Below are 16,325 nucleotides of genomic sequence, written 5' to 3' on the forward strand. Positions count from 1 at the left end.
GAAAGAACAAAACCATTTGAACACTTCGTCCTTCGTCCTTCTTCTTCAAGAAATTGATCCACGTTTTGCGAGAGAAGTCATCCACAAAAATTGCATAGAATAAGTATTCTCCTAATGATGTTACGAGCAACATACCAGATAGATCAAAATGGACAAATTGAAGAATGTCGACAATTTGACTTTCACTTGAGGGGAAAGGTCCCCTTGTAAGCTTTCCAGTTACACAACCTTGACAAACACCTTCATGATTTATGTTGAACTTGGGCATACCTGTGACCATCTTCCTTACCCTAGGTAGGCTTTGTAATGAAGGTGAGCAAATCTTCGGTGCCATAATTCAGATTGAACAGAAGTATCACAAGTTATAGCTCCCAAAGGACTTCCTCCAACTTGATAGAGATCTTCAACCCTAAATCCAAGTGTAAATGCTTCTTTAGGATTTCGTTGCCAAATATGTACCTTTCCATCAATGAATGCTACCTTGAAGCCTTTATCTTCCATCGCAAAAATAGGCACTCGGTTCTTCTTCAAATCGGGTACATATAATACTTCTTGTAAATGAAGGGTTTGACCTTGACTTAAGTGAAGAGTGACAGTCCCTCTCCCTTTCAAGGGGTAGGCGGCATTGACTCCAAGTATGATCTCCAAATTAGTCTTCTTTTCAATCAAATTTGAGAGGGTCTCCTTGTACCCGGTGAAGTGCCTTGAGGCTTAACTATCAATCAACCAATGATCCAAAGTATCCGGAGGAGAGGCATTAGTGACGACAGAAATAACATAAAATTCCTTTTGTTTTTCTACAACATTAGTTTCCTCATACCTGGAATTTCTCGTCATGTTGGGAGGTCGACCATTACCATATCGAGCAACCGGAGCATTCCTCTTTCCTTTATTGTTGAACCTGTTGTTCCTTTGATTGTCATTACCTTTGAAATTGTTGTGATGGTTATTGTTGTTGTCGCCATCCTGTGGAGTATCCTTCTTGTGAGGACACTCTCTAGCATAGTGACCAAACCTGTTGCATTTGTAGCACCTTCCTTTTCTTCCTTCTTTGAATCCCTGCTTGAATCCTTGACCTTGTCTCTTTGGACCAGCATTGTTCTTCCTCTTTGCATGAGCGGAGAAAGCAGTAGGTTCATTTCCATTTGAAGGCTTGTCTCTCTCCATCATCCTCGTCTCTTCTTATGTGCATCTAGCCAATAATTCATCGAAACTAGGAATCCTATCATTGTTAAGAATAGTGGTGTCAAACACATCCCATGCTCTTGTGAGACCTCAAAGAGCAATGAGAACGAGCTCCCTATCAGCAACAACTTCTCCAATAGATAGAAGATTATCCTTGATTTATGTAATCCTCATGAAGTAGGATTGGATAGACTCCCCTTTGTCCATCTTGATATCCTTCAACTTGTTTTTGAGAAAGAGAATTTGATTTGCATTGTTCACTTTGAACATCCCAACCAGCTTATCATACATCTCCTTAGATGTTTCTAAATCAGAAATATAAGCAACCAAATGGTTTTGAATAGAGTCTACAATGATTCTTTTAGCTTTTACCTCACCTTTCTTATATTTCATCTTTGTAGCAGCAGGTGCATTTGAAGGAGGCTCCACCACTCTTCCCTTTACATAGTCCATAGCATCATTCTCTTCCAAAATCAAATCCAAAGTCATCTTCCATGCATGATAGTCAGATTTGTCCTTGAGCTTATCCTCGGATTTGAAGTATGATGTAGTCGCCATTGAAGCTAGACCAATATTCTTGTCCAACAACTCTTTTCTTAGTGATTTCTTTTCTCTCTCTTGCTTGGGCTTTGTCTTCACCTGGGCTCTGATACCATGTTAAATTTAGTTAACAATGGTATGTTCTATGTTTAGCACAATTACTTCAATGTTCCTTAAGCAACCCAATAGCAATTTCCAATTTAGATTTCCAGTAGAAATCACATTGACAATAAAAGTAGAAGAACATAAACAAGCCAAGACAAGAGGAGGACACTTGTTAAGAATAAAATATTCATAAATATCAATTAATAAATAAACATTAAATAACAAATATTAATTATAATAATTAAATTAATTAATGTCCCATTAATTATGAAGGGACATTGGTCAAAAGACGTGACCTTCTATCTTTGTGGCCAGTCAATGCCTATATAAGCACACCGCCACAAAGAATTGTAACCATTATTTCAATTTTATCAATAATACAATTTACCTATTACTCTTACAATACATTCTACACATACAATTACCTCCTTATGCACTAGTTTTCTTCACTCCAGTGGTATCAGAGTCATCGCATCCCCTTGCCTATGCTGGTTTCACCCATCCATTTCACAAGCCCGTCACATTCTCAACTATCCCTCTCAACCCCTGTCCACCATCGTTGTATCCCCGCCACTGCTCCATTGTACATGTCCCTGTGCCAACAACCTTTTGCGTCTCATCTGTTCGGGTGACTGTTCTTCATTTGTTGCATGTATACCTCAGTTGGACCTCAGTCTGGTTCCCTGCTGCATGTATACCCGTCTCTGCTCCTGCTGTCCCCATCTGCCATCGAGCTCCCGCTATCTCACCGTCTGCCTCGTCCAAGTCCCCGCTACATCTCTGTCCATTATACAATCGACTAGTCTCCCCAACGACCCGTCATCGTCTGCACTTCATCAAACCACTGATCTCCCATTGTCCCAACAAACCAACAGTCGTTAATGCATTTGATCCACCATGTTGTGTCCACCCCACCGTCCCAACACCCCGTTGACCCTTGTCTGCAGCATAAATTGTGCTGGGCCGAGTATATTGATACATCGTGCCTTTTAATTCGAATCGTTGTGAATCGTTGGTGAAGTACATTCATAACACATCTAATTAAACATAAAATTAACACAAAGTATATTATATAATATAGTTATATATTAATAAAAAAATAATAATAATAAGAGATCCTAAGGAATCAGAAGATTATAAAAAAGGTTTCGAAAATGAAATTATGGAAGTCCATAGGCAATATAACCTAAGGAGTGGGAAAACAGTCGATACTCCAAATAAAAAGGCAATTGATACCCCTGTTAAGAAAAATCTTGACATTTTTTCTCAAAAAAATGCAGATGTTCCGGAGAAAATTTCGGATGGAGCTCCGACGAAAATATCAACTACAGCCTGATGCAGGCTAGGGTTAGGTCACTTGTTCTCTTACGCGACTAAACCATTCGCTCTGGTCACGACCTTGCCTGTTACCCTGTCATCGTTACCATTTGCTCCCATCACACTGAGGCGGCCCTCCTGTCCGTTATTGTATTTGGATTTGCAGCGAACCTCCGGTGAACGACTTTTCGTGGACTTTTGGCAACTGGCACGCCTTTTTCTCTGTCGGCTATGCTCATGGAGCTTGACCAGGTAGACTATACCACGGATCCTTTTGCCTCTACTTCCATCTGGACGAAGTCTCCTCCCCCGATAACAAAAGGGTCACTTCCCCATCATCCCGGCTTATTTGACGTCTTCTCCCAGACGGTCCCTTTGCCCTCGCCTACTATTTCGGGAACCTCCTGTCCGGCTAAACCCTTGCCAGAAGACCCTCCCTCATGGCCGGTTTCCGCTACCCCTCCACCTTCGTTAGCAACCCTACAATTTATGGCTAGCTGCATTAGCCCGAACCCCTCCATTTACCCCCCGGGTTACTCGCTATACCCTCCGGTTGACATCTCATCCCATTTCCCCTCTTCTACTCTTGAAGGGGGTGCCCCCTTGATTTACCAGTCGGTACACCTCTCTCACACTTTTCGACGCCTCCCACCTCTGGATGTTTTGAAGGAAGTCCATCGAAGATTGAAGCGAATTTATCTGAGCACCACCCGGATGAACAGAATCCCCCTCTGGCAACTCCTCGACACGACAACAGCGCAAAGAGCCATAAGCAAGGGAAGAAGACAAAGTGTGTGAAGACAAAATATCAGGACAATGCTCTTCATCTCGGTGAAGTACTTGATACAGCTGATAGGGTTTTAGTTGGCTGGGTGAGAGGACGAAATTACTCCATAGCCAGGCTCAAATAGTGGACTATCGAAATATGGGGGCACATCTTGACAAAACTCCCATTTGTTCAAACACTTGTCAGGGGATGGTTTGCGCTTCGCTTTGCAAGGGTTGATCACACAACATGGATTCTATCCAAATTTTGGCACATTGAGCACACCCCTGTGCTGCTTAAAATATGGAGCCCTCTTTTCGACCCTGAGAGGGAGCAACTTGGCGTTGGGCCACTGTGGGTTAGACTCCCTAGTCTGCCCCTACATTTCTGGTCTGAGGACATATTTTGCCATATTGGGAACACCCTGGGAACCTATCTGGAGCATGACAACTCATATCTATCTTCGGGCAATATGTCTTTGGCGAGGATTCTGGTTCACCTCGACACAAGGGAGGGCCTGGAGGAGCATATTACTCTGCACTGGAAACATTACATGCGCATCCAGATTCTCGATTACGAGGGTGTTCCATTCCGGTGCAGGAGGTGCCACAAGGTCGAGCATTTGTTCAAGGAATGTCCACTGAACAAGACAGTGAATGCTTCGGATCACCGGACGGCAGAACCTATCATAGACACAAAGGTACCTGATCATCGCGCGGCTACCAGCTCTGCTCAAAACAAGGCGGTCAAAGAGACTCCGAAGAAGCGCGACAATGCTCCCATTCAGCCTCCCTCTCCTCCTATGACCAGGGCCCGGGCAGCTGCAGCGGCTGCGCTCTCTTCGGGTAATTCTACACCTTGCTCTTTCGTTTTTACCATTTCGTCCAGTGCATTTGCATTTGTCTCATCTAGACAACATTGTATCATTTCTTCTATTATGTCTCCTCACTCTTTGGCTTGCCCTCTGAATCCACCCCCTCCGACTATCTTTTGTACCCCTCCCCCTTCCCTGAGCCAACCATCTCTTCTGATCACTCCACCAACTCCGATTCTAGGAATCGATCTCACCCCTACAACCTCCGATCACTACAACGGACTATGACTCTAGATTCCATAGGCATTGGAATTCTATCCCCCTCCATCCCCCGTAAACCACCTTGGGGCAGACCTTCATCTCTCTCCAAGGCCAAGCTACAGGCAGGCATGGATGTTGTCGCGGGTCGTCAACCAGCCATTGACCAGGCTCTTAGAACACAAAGCACCCTGGTGTCTTCCCCCTCATGAAGTTGCTCTCTTTCAACTGCAGAGGGTTAGCTAGTCCCGAAAAAACTAGCATTCCGTAGGCTCCTAAGCATTGAACGAGTGGATGTCATATTTCTTCAGGAGACTCTGGGTTTAGCGAAGCCCATTACACACCTTCTTGAATCCATGCTTCTTGGATGGCATTTTCATGCCCTTGATGTTAATGGGAGGTCCGGAGGCATCGCGATGGGTTATAACTCCAGGACTATTAAATTGATCAATATCTGGGGGGATCTGGATTCATTGGGGCGGATCTATTCACATCTGAACTAGGTATTGAAATCAGAATGATCAATGTATATGGTCCATGTCAAAATTAGGCTTTCTTCTAGGAGCATCTGCTCAGATCTAGCCTCTTGCAAGTGGATAATCTTATTTTGGGAGGAGACCTAAACTTCTCCATTGGATATTCAGAATCATGGGGACAAAATGCACAGATTGATTCTCTATCGGATTTCTTCGAGAATGTGTTGGAGGACCATGGCCTTATAGATATTCCATCAGCCAGATTACAACCCACCTGGAGGAACAGAAGGACTAGGGAAGCAAGGTTGGCCAGAAGATTAGATCGCTTCCTCCTAAAAGAACGACTCCTGGGACTAGGGTGTAACTATCAGCAGTGGGTTGGATCAGGGGTCTGTCAGATCATTCGCCCATTTACCTTGATATCAGTGGTCAAGTCAACAAGCCCAAAGCACCATTTAAGTTCAATGCTACATGGTTAAAAGATCCTGACTACATCAAGCTTGTTACCGACTATTGGGAGACCCATCCTCCTAGTGTGGGAGGTAACTTATCAGAAGGTTTTGCTCACAATTTAAACAATCTGAAGCGCCTCTCCATGAGATGGGCTCATAACAAGAGACTGAGCGAGGATGAAGTCCTGAGAAACACTAAAGCAAAGATTGCTACCATGGAAGATGAACACGGGAGGGGATATCTAACTCCAGAGCATAAGGAGAGGCTCACATCCCTTGTCTCCCAAAGGGACAAGATCCTTAAAGACAGAGAAGAGTCGTGGAGGTTCTGGAGCAAAGCCATCTGGCTACAAGAAGGAGATGATAATACTAAATTCTACCACAAATTCGCAAAGCAATCAACACCATATGGCAAATGACTAATGAACAGGGCATTAGGGTACATTCCTTTCAGCACTTGGCCTCTCTCGGTACCTCACACTTCAGGCAACTCTATAAGGCCCCTCCCAATGCAACACTGGCTGAAATCATCAGGGTTGCACAACTTTTCCCCATTTTGTTAATCAGGAGGATGCTGAGGATCTCAATAAGCCTATTTCAATGGGGGAGCTTGAATCTACTCTGAAATGGTTCAAGAAGGACAAGAGCCCTAGACCAAATGGATGGTCTGTCAAGTTCTATACTACTTTTTTCGAAATCCTTGGAGAGGACCTCCTCAAAGTCATTGAAGAGTGCCGAATCTCAGGACGCATGTACGAGGCCTTCAATTCCACTTTCATTGCGCTCATCCCAAAATCTGACAACCCAGACTCCTTCAATGATTTCCGCCCTATCTCACTCTGCAACTATATTTATAAAATCATTGCAAACCGCCTTCGCCCTATTTTATCCTCCCACATCTCCTCTAGACAATTTGCATTCCTTCAAGATCGTCAGATACATGAAGTTGTCGGTACAACACAAGAGGTCCTACATTCCATTAAGACAAAGAAGCTGAAAGGTATGATTCTCAAGGTAGATCTCTCAAAAGCTTTTGATCATGCTAGCTGGTTATATATCAGAATGCTTTTAACTCATTTAGGTTTTCCCATGGAGTTCATCAATTGGATTATGTGTTGTATAACAAATGTATCTTTCAGTGTCCTCATAAATGGATCGGCTTCTCCCTTCTTTCACTCAGAAAGGGGACTCAGGCAAGGATGCCCCCTCTCCCCTCTATTATTCTTGCTTATCATGGAGGGTCTTAGTAGGCTCATTTTGGATGATCACAGGCTGGGCCACATACAGGGAATCGATGTCTCAAATAACTGCACACTTACTCATTTACTCTTTGTAGATGATGTCCTGTTATTCCTCAATGGTGGTATTGGGGATCTATCAGGGTTACAATCTGTCATGGCCATATTTGGTACTGCAACGGGTATGGAGATTAACAACAATAAGTCTACCATCACCGTTTCGGGTTGCTCACCTTATAAAATCAATATGCTCTCCACAGGTTTCCATTCACTCTCCACACCCTGGATGATGGACTAAGATATCTTGGATACAAACTAAAACCCCACTACTACAAAATTGTTGATTGGATATGGTTGGTGGCCAAGATCGAGAGAAGGCCAAGATCAAGAGAAGACTAAGCATTTGGCATCACAAATATCTTTCCAGAGAAGGCCAGGCCGACTGGTCCTCATTAAAATTGTTCTGGAGGCCACACCTGTCTACTGGATGTCCCTAACATGGATCCCTAGGGGCATTCTCTCCAGGATACAAAACCTATGCTGCAAATTCCTTTGGAAAGGTAAGCAGGAAGGAAGGATATTTGCCTGGGCTCGATGGGAATTACTAGCTCTGCCCAAGAAGTGGGGTGGTTGGGGTATCAAAAGTCTGACACACTTCTCAACTGCTCTGGCTACTAAACTGGGATGGCAGTTAATCACCACTCGCAGCTTATGGACGAGGGTGGCCTATTCGAAATACATTTACCCCCACAACATTCTGGAATGGATCAGACACCCCACATGGAACAGGACAGGTATATCCATCATATGGAAAGCGGTACTCAACTCCCTGCCTCTCATTAGGGACAAGATTACTTGGAAAATACACTCTGGCTCCTTAGTGCGCATTGGCTTGGATCCTTGGATTGGCAATGGCAACTTACACAGGCTCCCACAAGAATTAATCACACTGCTCAACAATGTTGGCATCTCACATTTAGACCACATTGCGGATCCTGAAAACACCACCCTCTTCCAACAAGCATGGAAATCTGCTCACCATCTAAACCTCCCTCAAATTTGGCATCACAATTGGGATTTATTCCTCTCGGCCCTCACTGAATCACACATCAAGATCACAAAGGGCGATGACAAACTAGTTTGGGTTCTGGCAAAACATGGATTGTATTCTCCCAAGGAAGGATATCTCTGCATCTATGCGGACCATCGACCACCAATATTAGAGCATTGGTGGAGTCAGCTATGGAAACTAAAGGCACCTCCCAAATCGCGACTATTCATGTGGACAGTGCTAAGGAACAAGGCCCCCACAGGGACAATCTCATGAAACGAACATTCCACAACCCATCTTGGTGTTGCTTCTGCAAGAACAGCTCGGAATCCATCGACCACCTCTTCCTTCACTATCCGGTCACTGTGGACCTTTGGCTATCGACTATCCCCGCCACCCAAATCCCCATCCGATAGCAGGGCATATCTGTCCGGGACACTTGGCAATCCTGGTGGGCATTGGCAAACCCGATCAATGCTAGGAACTTTCTTCTCCTCATCTGCTAGGCCATCTGGTTAGCCCGTAATCAGCTCGTATTCTCGAATAAAATACCAAACTGGCACATTATCTCTGCCCGCATACTGGCCACCTATCATCTCATCCCTGATGATAACTCTACACCATCTTCTAGGATTGTTATACCTGAAGCTATCAACAGAAACTACCCTTGGGCAAATAGGGCAAATAGATCACTAGTATTATAGGGACCTAACATAGCTTGATGTGTAGCATTGTGCAGTGATTAGTTTGTGGGAACGATGATCAACAACTACTAGGATTCGACATTTATTTTACATCTTTCTTACAACTATTCTACATTGATTCAGAGTACAGGGGATCCAGTCTAAAAATTGTGAAACATGGTATGTTCGTGAGAAAGCTACAAACAGATCTATTTGCCCTACCACTCAAAGAAATGGATGAAGTTCTAAGTGCAGAATGGTTAATACAACTAGGGAGCTATACTACAAACCTTGAAGAACAATTCATGGAGTTTAACTGGCAAGGACGACATTATAAATTAAATGGTGTTAACACTCCCAGCTCCAAGAAAGGTACAATTACTCGTGAAGATTGCCCTAGTCAACGAAAGGATGCCATTCCATAGCAACAATGTTGAACCAGAGGAAACCCTTATGGTTATGCTTTGAGGACAAAGCATCTCTAAAGGGGTGGCAATGTTATGAATAAAATATTCATAAACATTGATTAATAAATAAAATTTAAATAACAAATATTAATAATAATAGTTAATTAATTAATGTCCAATTAATTATGAAGGGACATTGGTCAAAAAATGTGACCTTCTATCTTCGTGGCCAGTCAATGCCTATATAGGCACACCGCCACGAAGAATTGTAACCACCATTTCAATTTTATCAATAATACAATTTACCTATTACTATTACAATACATTCTACACATACAATTACCTCTTTATGCACTAGTTTTCTTCACTCCAACGCCATATTTGGCGGATACCAGGGAAAAACTCCAAGATGGGGAAAACCCTTTGATCAATTCTTCTTATTATTATATCAAAATGTTCAACAAAGAGAGAGAGTACAAAAGTCAAATTAACTTGCCCAATTCAACGTTAAGACAACCCTGTCAATTTCTGCAGTCAAACTTCAGCCCTAACCAGAAAGTCAATGTTGGTCAAAGCGGCAACAGAATGTCCTCAAAACAATGTTGTCTTCTCAAGTCAAACTCGTCCTGATCAGGAGGTCAAAGTCAGGCCAAACAAAGTCAATAGTCAAACTCGAACAAAATGTTGTCTTGAAATCTGTGGTCAACCTGTTATTTGGTTTGAGGTCAAAGTGCTCAGAAAACCTCAGTTTCTGTGTCAAAAGTCACAACATGCTGAGACAGAAATATCCTCAAAAGGTGTTGGTCAACGCTGGTCAAATTGTAGTCAAGTCTGTAATTTCAGCCCCGTAATTTAGCTTCTGAAATTCGTCCTTCTTGATCCACATGTGTGAGAGAGAAGAATGCCCAATGTAGTGCGAAAGAATGAGAGGAGAGAGAATGTATGAGTGAAGAAGATGCCAAATGAGGTGAAGGTCACTTGTATTTATACAAGTCGTTGAGGGTGAAGTGACACATCCATTGGGCTTTCTGAGCCTACATGATGATGTGGCCGACCTTGACAATTTGCTCATGTGTGGGAATAAATTCAAAATCAAACTTCTGCTTGTCCAAATGAGATGATCTTTATATCAATTTGGTCCTCTCGAAAGGAGGAATTTAATGCAATCATCATCTCCATCAAATGAGTTGTCCTAAGGTGGAATTTTGCCCTAGTTGCCAAATTTAACAAAGGGGCACCACCTAGATCACTATAAATAGAGATGAGGTTAAGATCATTTGACTTACCACAAGTGTAATTCATCTTATGAAGATATCTGCCTAAGAAAGTCGCAGACCCTCGAGGAGACCGAGTAGAAGAAGGAGGTCATGTTTCTTTGGGAAGATTTGATCTGAACTTGGAAGTGGAAGGGTTAGAGTAGTATGGTTTTGTGGTTTGTTATCTAGTTTGTGGATGGACAAACAGTTGATTGGGACGCAATTCTTTTGAAGTTGTGAAGAGGGTCATTGCCATAATTTCTGTCGGAAACGGTAGGTCGCAAGGTTTGTTTCATGAACAGAAACTAGGGCTGAGTTTCCCTATATTCTTGCACATGAGAATGCCTTTGGTCAAGGTTGTTTCAGAGACTACAAACTTGAGGTTAGGGGTCTGAACTAAGGAGTCGTCAGAGCTTGAGATGCGGATCTGATTTAGCAACAAAAGGTTGGTTTTGGACTGAGAATCTCTGAGGTAAAGTACCACAGAACTGAGATCCTTATGGGTTATGTAAGAGCCAACAAGAGAGGTGTATAGGTAGCGTATTGTGAAGAAAATTGTAGAGGTGTTGTTTTGTGAAGCCTATCCTATGTGGAGGTTTTGGATAACATTTAAAGGTAGCCTAAGTGGTGTGATTTGTGAAGTCAAATCACAGTTGAAAGGAATGCCTGTGTATACCCTAAGATCGTCATCTTTAGTGGTGTAACTATGAGTGGGCTGGTTGAGTGCCCTAAGTTTTGTCATCTCTAGAGCAACAAAGAGACAGATAGAGGGCAGACATTGTAAGCCCCAAGTATTGATATCATGGAGCAACAAGAAGTCAATCAAGAGGGTTGCTTGGTGATGCCCTAGTTCAGATATTTGAAGTCTCAAATCAGTGATAAGAGGGTAGATTTGAAGACCCTAAGTATAGTGACTTCGGAAGCAGCTAAGTGATTGTTGGAGAGCAATTTGTTGTTGAGCCTAAGTTTAGTCATCCTAGAGTTGCAGGAGTGATTGATAGAGGCAAATTGTTCAGCGAAAGATGCAAGCAAATCTAGAGCAACAAATGTACTTGTGAGAAGCAGAAGAAGTTGCAAAGGCCCTGCCAGGGGTTGAAGATATGTGGACTGAAAGGGCTGGTGTGAACGTTCCTTCAGTGAGTAAGTAAAGTGTGTCTTGTTCAAGGTAGTTTGGTTGTCATAAGTTGTTGACATCAAGCCCTAGTTGCTCATGTATCAGGGTTAATTGTAAGGGTCATGATCCCTGGTACGAGAACCCTATGTTTGTTATATTAAAGTTGTAATATAATAAGTTTTGGGTTTGAAAAATCTCTCGTGAACTACATTGATTCATTGGTGTACATTTTCCACTGTGCAAAGTGCTTATGTTGTGGCATTTTAGTGTGTTTGTGATCGTGTCTTAGACATAGACCTGATTCTGAAGTGCCGAGGAAAAATCAACACAGTCGGCTCAGCATTGTCTCACGCATTGAGACAAGGGAGGGCTGGAAGCACCTTGAGAAACCCTCAATGTTGGAGCAGAGACAAGCATTTTCGCCACTTGGAGACCCATGAGACCATTTTTTGTTACCGAAACCAAAATTAGTGTCCACAAATGGATTAAGTCAAAGATCTAGGGACATCCCCTAGAGGTTGATTTTAAAGGGCTTCTACACACATTATGGCACCTATTGCCCTCAACATCAACCCTTTAAGGGCCTATGCTTGCATGATGTCAACAACTTCTCTTATTTCAGCTCACATGTGTGGAGAGTTATTATGTTTTACATAGGCTACTAGGTCGTATTGTGACCTAGAGTGTTTCTTGCACTTTATTTTATGATTTAGGGGGCTTCTAGGCTAAATAGTGTTGAGAGACCAAGTTTAGAGCAGATTAGGCTTGATTTTTCTTCTTAATAATTACTTGTGAATGTTATCTTCTTTCTTATTACTTATTATGTTCTCTTCATCAAGCAATTATACAAATGTTCAAAATAAAAGGATCACAAAGAGACAAAAAACACTAAAAATTAGGCTCCAAGCCATTGCAAAACGCAACAATCCTTCTCTTATAGAATCAAATCAAAAATGAGATATCCAAGACCAAGACCCAAAACTGCCACCAAAATGTCAAGTCCAACCCTCCTCTAAGTCACCTCCAAATCTGGTCAATTCTAGTCAAAAGTCAATGTTTGTCAAACAGTCCAAATCTATCATCTTCCTGAAATTTTGGTCCTGTCCTAAAATTTTGGGCCTGCAGTAGTCACAGAAAAATTCTTCCTTCTTCACAAAAATTATCCTCCACATATGCTTGATCTTTTCTCCTTTAATTCGGCTCCCTTTTTCTTTTGCTAGTTTAGAAAATTACTCCCTTCAATTGTGCATGATTTATGTGCCAATAGGTTGAACTGACCTCCCTCTCTCTCTATATATATATGTGTGTCCAGGAGGTTGAGTAGGGGGGCTTTGGAGGCCCAGGCCATATTGGCTAGGAACATGGACTATTTCCCTCTTAAAGGATTTTAACCATGTTAAAACACTAGCGTTGTGAGCTTTGATCTGGTTGTGTCGAGTAGTTCCGTAAGGTATTTGTCCTATGTGGTTTGGGTATTGAATGGATATGGATTCACAAAGATATCTCTTATATGCATAATATGCACACTGTAATGACAGTTTCTTATCCCAAACCCTTTGGCCCACTTTATCATTTTGTTGTCTCAATCATTTTTCCTATTTCTTGTTTCCGGTAACATAGGTTAATTGGGCATTATTTTTACCTACAATGATTCACTCACAACTGTTTGTACAAAATGGCCATGAACAACCATATTATAGGTTGTTTGTCAAGTTGTGGTCTAAGCAACACCTTGAAGCAAATGTGAAAATGAGCAAGGTTCAAATCTTGGGAATGTTATTCGTATTGATGTAGCCTTCAGGGAATTATTGAGATTATAAAATGTTTCATTATTTGCTAAACAGCTGGAAGGTAGGAAAAATTATTTCCAAGTCTACCATACACTTCAAAAAGATGGGCTCCCATTCAAACACAATTAGGGCATTACAGGATTGGGGTTTTCAGCTGGTCAGTGCTTAAAGCATGCTTGCGGGAAGAATCGCAGAAAAAAATTGTGTGATTTCCGGGAATAATCATAGAAAAATAGAAAGGAGAAAGCTTAATAACGTGCACAGCTTTGCTTTCTTTTGCATAGTCATTTATTGTTCAGGCATTATTCGTATTATCTGGAATTGCCTCTGTACGTTAACATGAGGAATGAAATATATAGAAGTACCTGCTTCTCTAAGTTTGCACGGACGATGGGCGTAACCATAGCCTTTGGTCCATTATCGTTGGGAGAATTGTGTTTGTCTTCATCAGAAATCCTATTAAGCCTATTAACCTTTCCAAATTGCTTTCTGCCGACGGCATTTTTAATGGAAAACGAAGCTTTGCCGGCAATGTCTTCTAGATCAACCAAGGCAGCATCTTCGGGGTCATTCTCTTTGTCTTCCTCTGAATCTTCACCGCTGTAATAATCAGAAACCTCTTCAAGGACTCCATTACTTTTACTGCTAATTACTTCATGGGGTTCATTTGTTAAAGATTTCACAAGTAGACGGCTCCAGTTTCCGAAGGTCTCGTCTAAGTTTCCTCCGTCTTGGTCCCCTTCTCCCAGGGGAATAATTTCCACTCCTCCAAGATCCGTCATTTGACGGTGAAACGCCCTCGCCGTAGCATTGTAGGTCGGACCGTAGGCCTTGCTGCCGACGCCAAAGATTGCAAATTTACAGTCGGAAAGAAGCCCTGCTCCGACTCTGAAATCCTTTGAGCTCTCTTCTAGCCACTGTGCAAAGAACGCTGCGTTGTCAGGCGCTTTTCCATCTTCCCATGTCGACGCAACTATGATCACAAGTTTCTCCTTAGCTATGTCCTCTGGCTCATATGACCGTGGGTCGACGACCTCCGCTTTAATGTTATTCTCCAGCAAAAGCTTTGAGAGTCCACGAGCGAGAGCCTCTGAGGTTCCTGTTTGGGAAGCAAACAGAAGCTTTCCAGGCGTATTCGATCCACAGCTTGCAGAATTTGAACAATTCTCTTGGGGTTTGGCCGTGAGCGAACTGCAGCAGCCGTTGGGTTGAGTTGCGGAGAAGATTCGGGACTTATACCTGCAACAGTGTTTAGAGTTTACTTGCTGCTGTGATTGTAGATGCTTTCGACGGGATTTTCTGAGACGTGTGGATTTCCAGAGGCACCAGAATGAGGCGGAGACAATCGCCACCAGTACAACGCGAGCTGCCCCCGACGAACTCCAACGCCTTGCCTCCATTGCAAACTCTGGTTAAATTCCGCACTGCAGTCCGTTATCTCAAAATTAAATATATAGGATCGACCGAAAGCCCTTATAAAACGCTTTTCATGGGAATGGTCCCCTGGATTGCAGGGTTCTGATCATGATCAAGTGACAGGAGCAACAGAAGACCTGCAACCTCGAGTTGTGAGAAGAATAGGCCCGTTGCGCGTTCGACGGAGATGCAAAGACGACGTCGCGGGAATTGGCAACTGAACTTTGTGAGACACCAGAACACCACACTGTCATGGTAAACAGAGTTCACTGTCACTGTTACTGCATCGCTATTTATAGTGGCAGTGTCCTTTATTGGTTAACACTATGCATAACGAGTTTCTTTGTTAGGTTTTATGGTTTAATTTCACTAAAATCTGGAGTTATTTATTGAAATCACAAATTTGATGGGTGACTTTTGCACAATCTAAATGTCTTTGAAATTTGCGAGGCACTGAATTTTAGTTTAAATAACACAAATCAAGATTTTACTTCAAATTTATTGTAGCATAAGAAAGTTCAAAAAATAACACTAAAGACAATTCCTATTCATAATGTTCTTCACAAAATGCTCTTCATAATGCTCTGTACAAGTAGTTAATGTTGTATGGTTTATTTATTTATTTTTAATAAGATAGCCATTTGAGAATCAACACTCATAGGTTTTGATAGGTTTTGTGGGATAATTGAGTAGTGGTAAAATGTGATTATTTTTTTTCATGGTTTTAAATTTTTGGCAAAATGTGATGTTATGTTTTTTCATGGTTTTAAATTTTAAGAGAGAAACTTTTCGCAAGTTGTGAGAAGTTTAAAGAGTAGGTTTATTATCTTTTTGGAGTCTTAATTCTCGTTAACTCATAAATTGTTTGTATATTTGGTTTCCTAGTTGGATATACTCTAGGTGTTATAGTGGTAGTTTTAGGGTTGATCTTGGGTCTCACTAGTTGTGAGAAGTTCAAGGAATATGTTGTTGATCCTCATGGAGTCTAGACTCTTGTTGAGTCATAAATTCTTTGTACATGTGATTTAATAGTTGTTAGATATACTTTGGGCGTTATAGTAGCAGTGCTAGGGTTGATTGTGGACCTTACCCAAATTACTTCAAATAGTAAAGAGAGCATATTTTTATCATGATTGTATGTTTTTTCTTGGTGTTATAATGGACATTTGATCTTAGACTTCCTCTAAATTACTCCAAATAAAAAAGAGAGAGCTTTAATCATAGTTGCATGTTTTTCATATTGGTTGTAGTTTTTATTTCTTATACTTGTCGCAAGCAAGTTATGGTATAACCTATCGCAGGCTTGGTATAACGCATTCAGTTTTGCATTTGACTGGATATTAGTTTGTTTTTTATCAAACATTTGTGACACTTATCCATAGTTTAACATTAGGAATTCAATTTTTATTATTTTTTATTATTATTGAAATTTATTTATTTGTAAGAAGAAAGCAGAA

General features: G+C 41.8%; 1 protein-coding gene across 1 annotated transcript in view; it reads right to left on the reverse strand.

Moving 5' to 3' along the window:
* LOC149257090 (flavodoxin family protein / radical SAM domain-containing protein) overlaps positions 1 to 15,159 on the reverse strand; it is a 186,153-nt gene extending 170,994 nt beyond the window's left edge. Inside the window, exon 1 of the mRNA XM_089413616.1 lies at positions 13,818 to 15,159. Coding sequence (XP_089269742.1) covers positions 13,818 to 14,852 — 1,035 coding nt within the window. The 5' untranslated portion in view covers positions 14,853 to 15,159. The remainder of the gene's footprint in view (positions 1 to 13,817) is intronic.
* Between the last annotated feature and the right edge of the window lie 1,166 nt (positions 15,160 to 16,325).

This window comes from Pinus tabuliformis, chromosome 6, assembly GCF_031772625.1.
Source record: "Pinus tabuliformis cultivar Carrire ecotype Pingquan chromosome 6, CPIR1, whole genome shotgun sequence".
In the NCBI taxonomy this organism is placed as follows: domain Eukaryota; kingdom Viridiplantae; phylum Streptophyta; class Pinopsida; order Pinales; family Pinaceae; genus Pinus; species Pinus tabuliformis.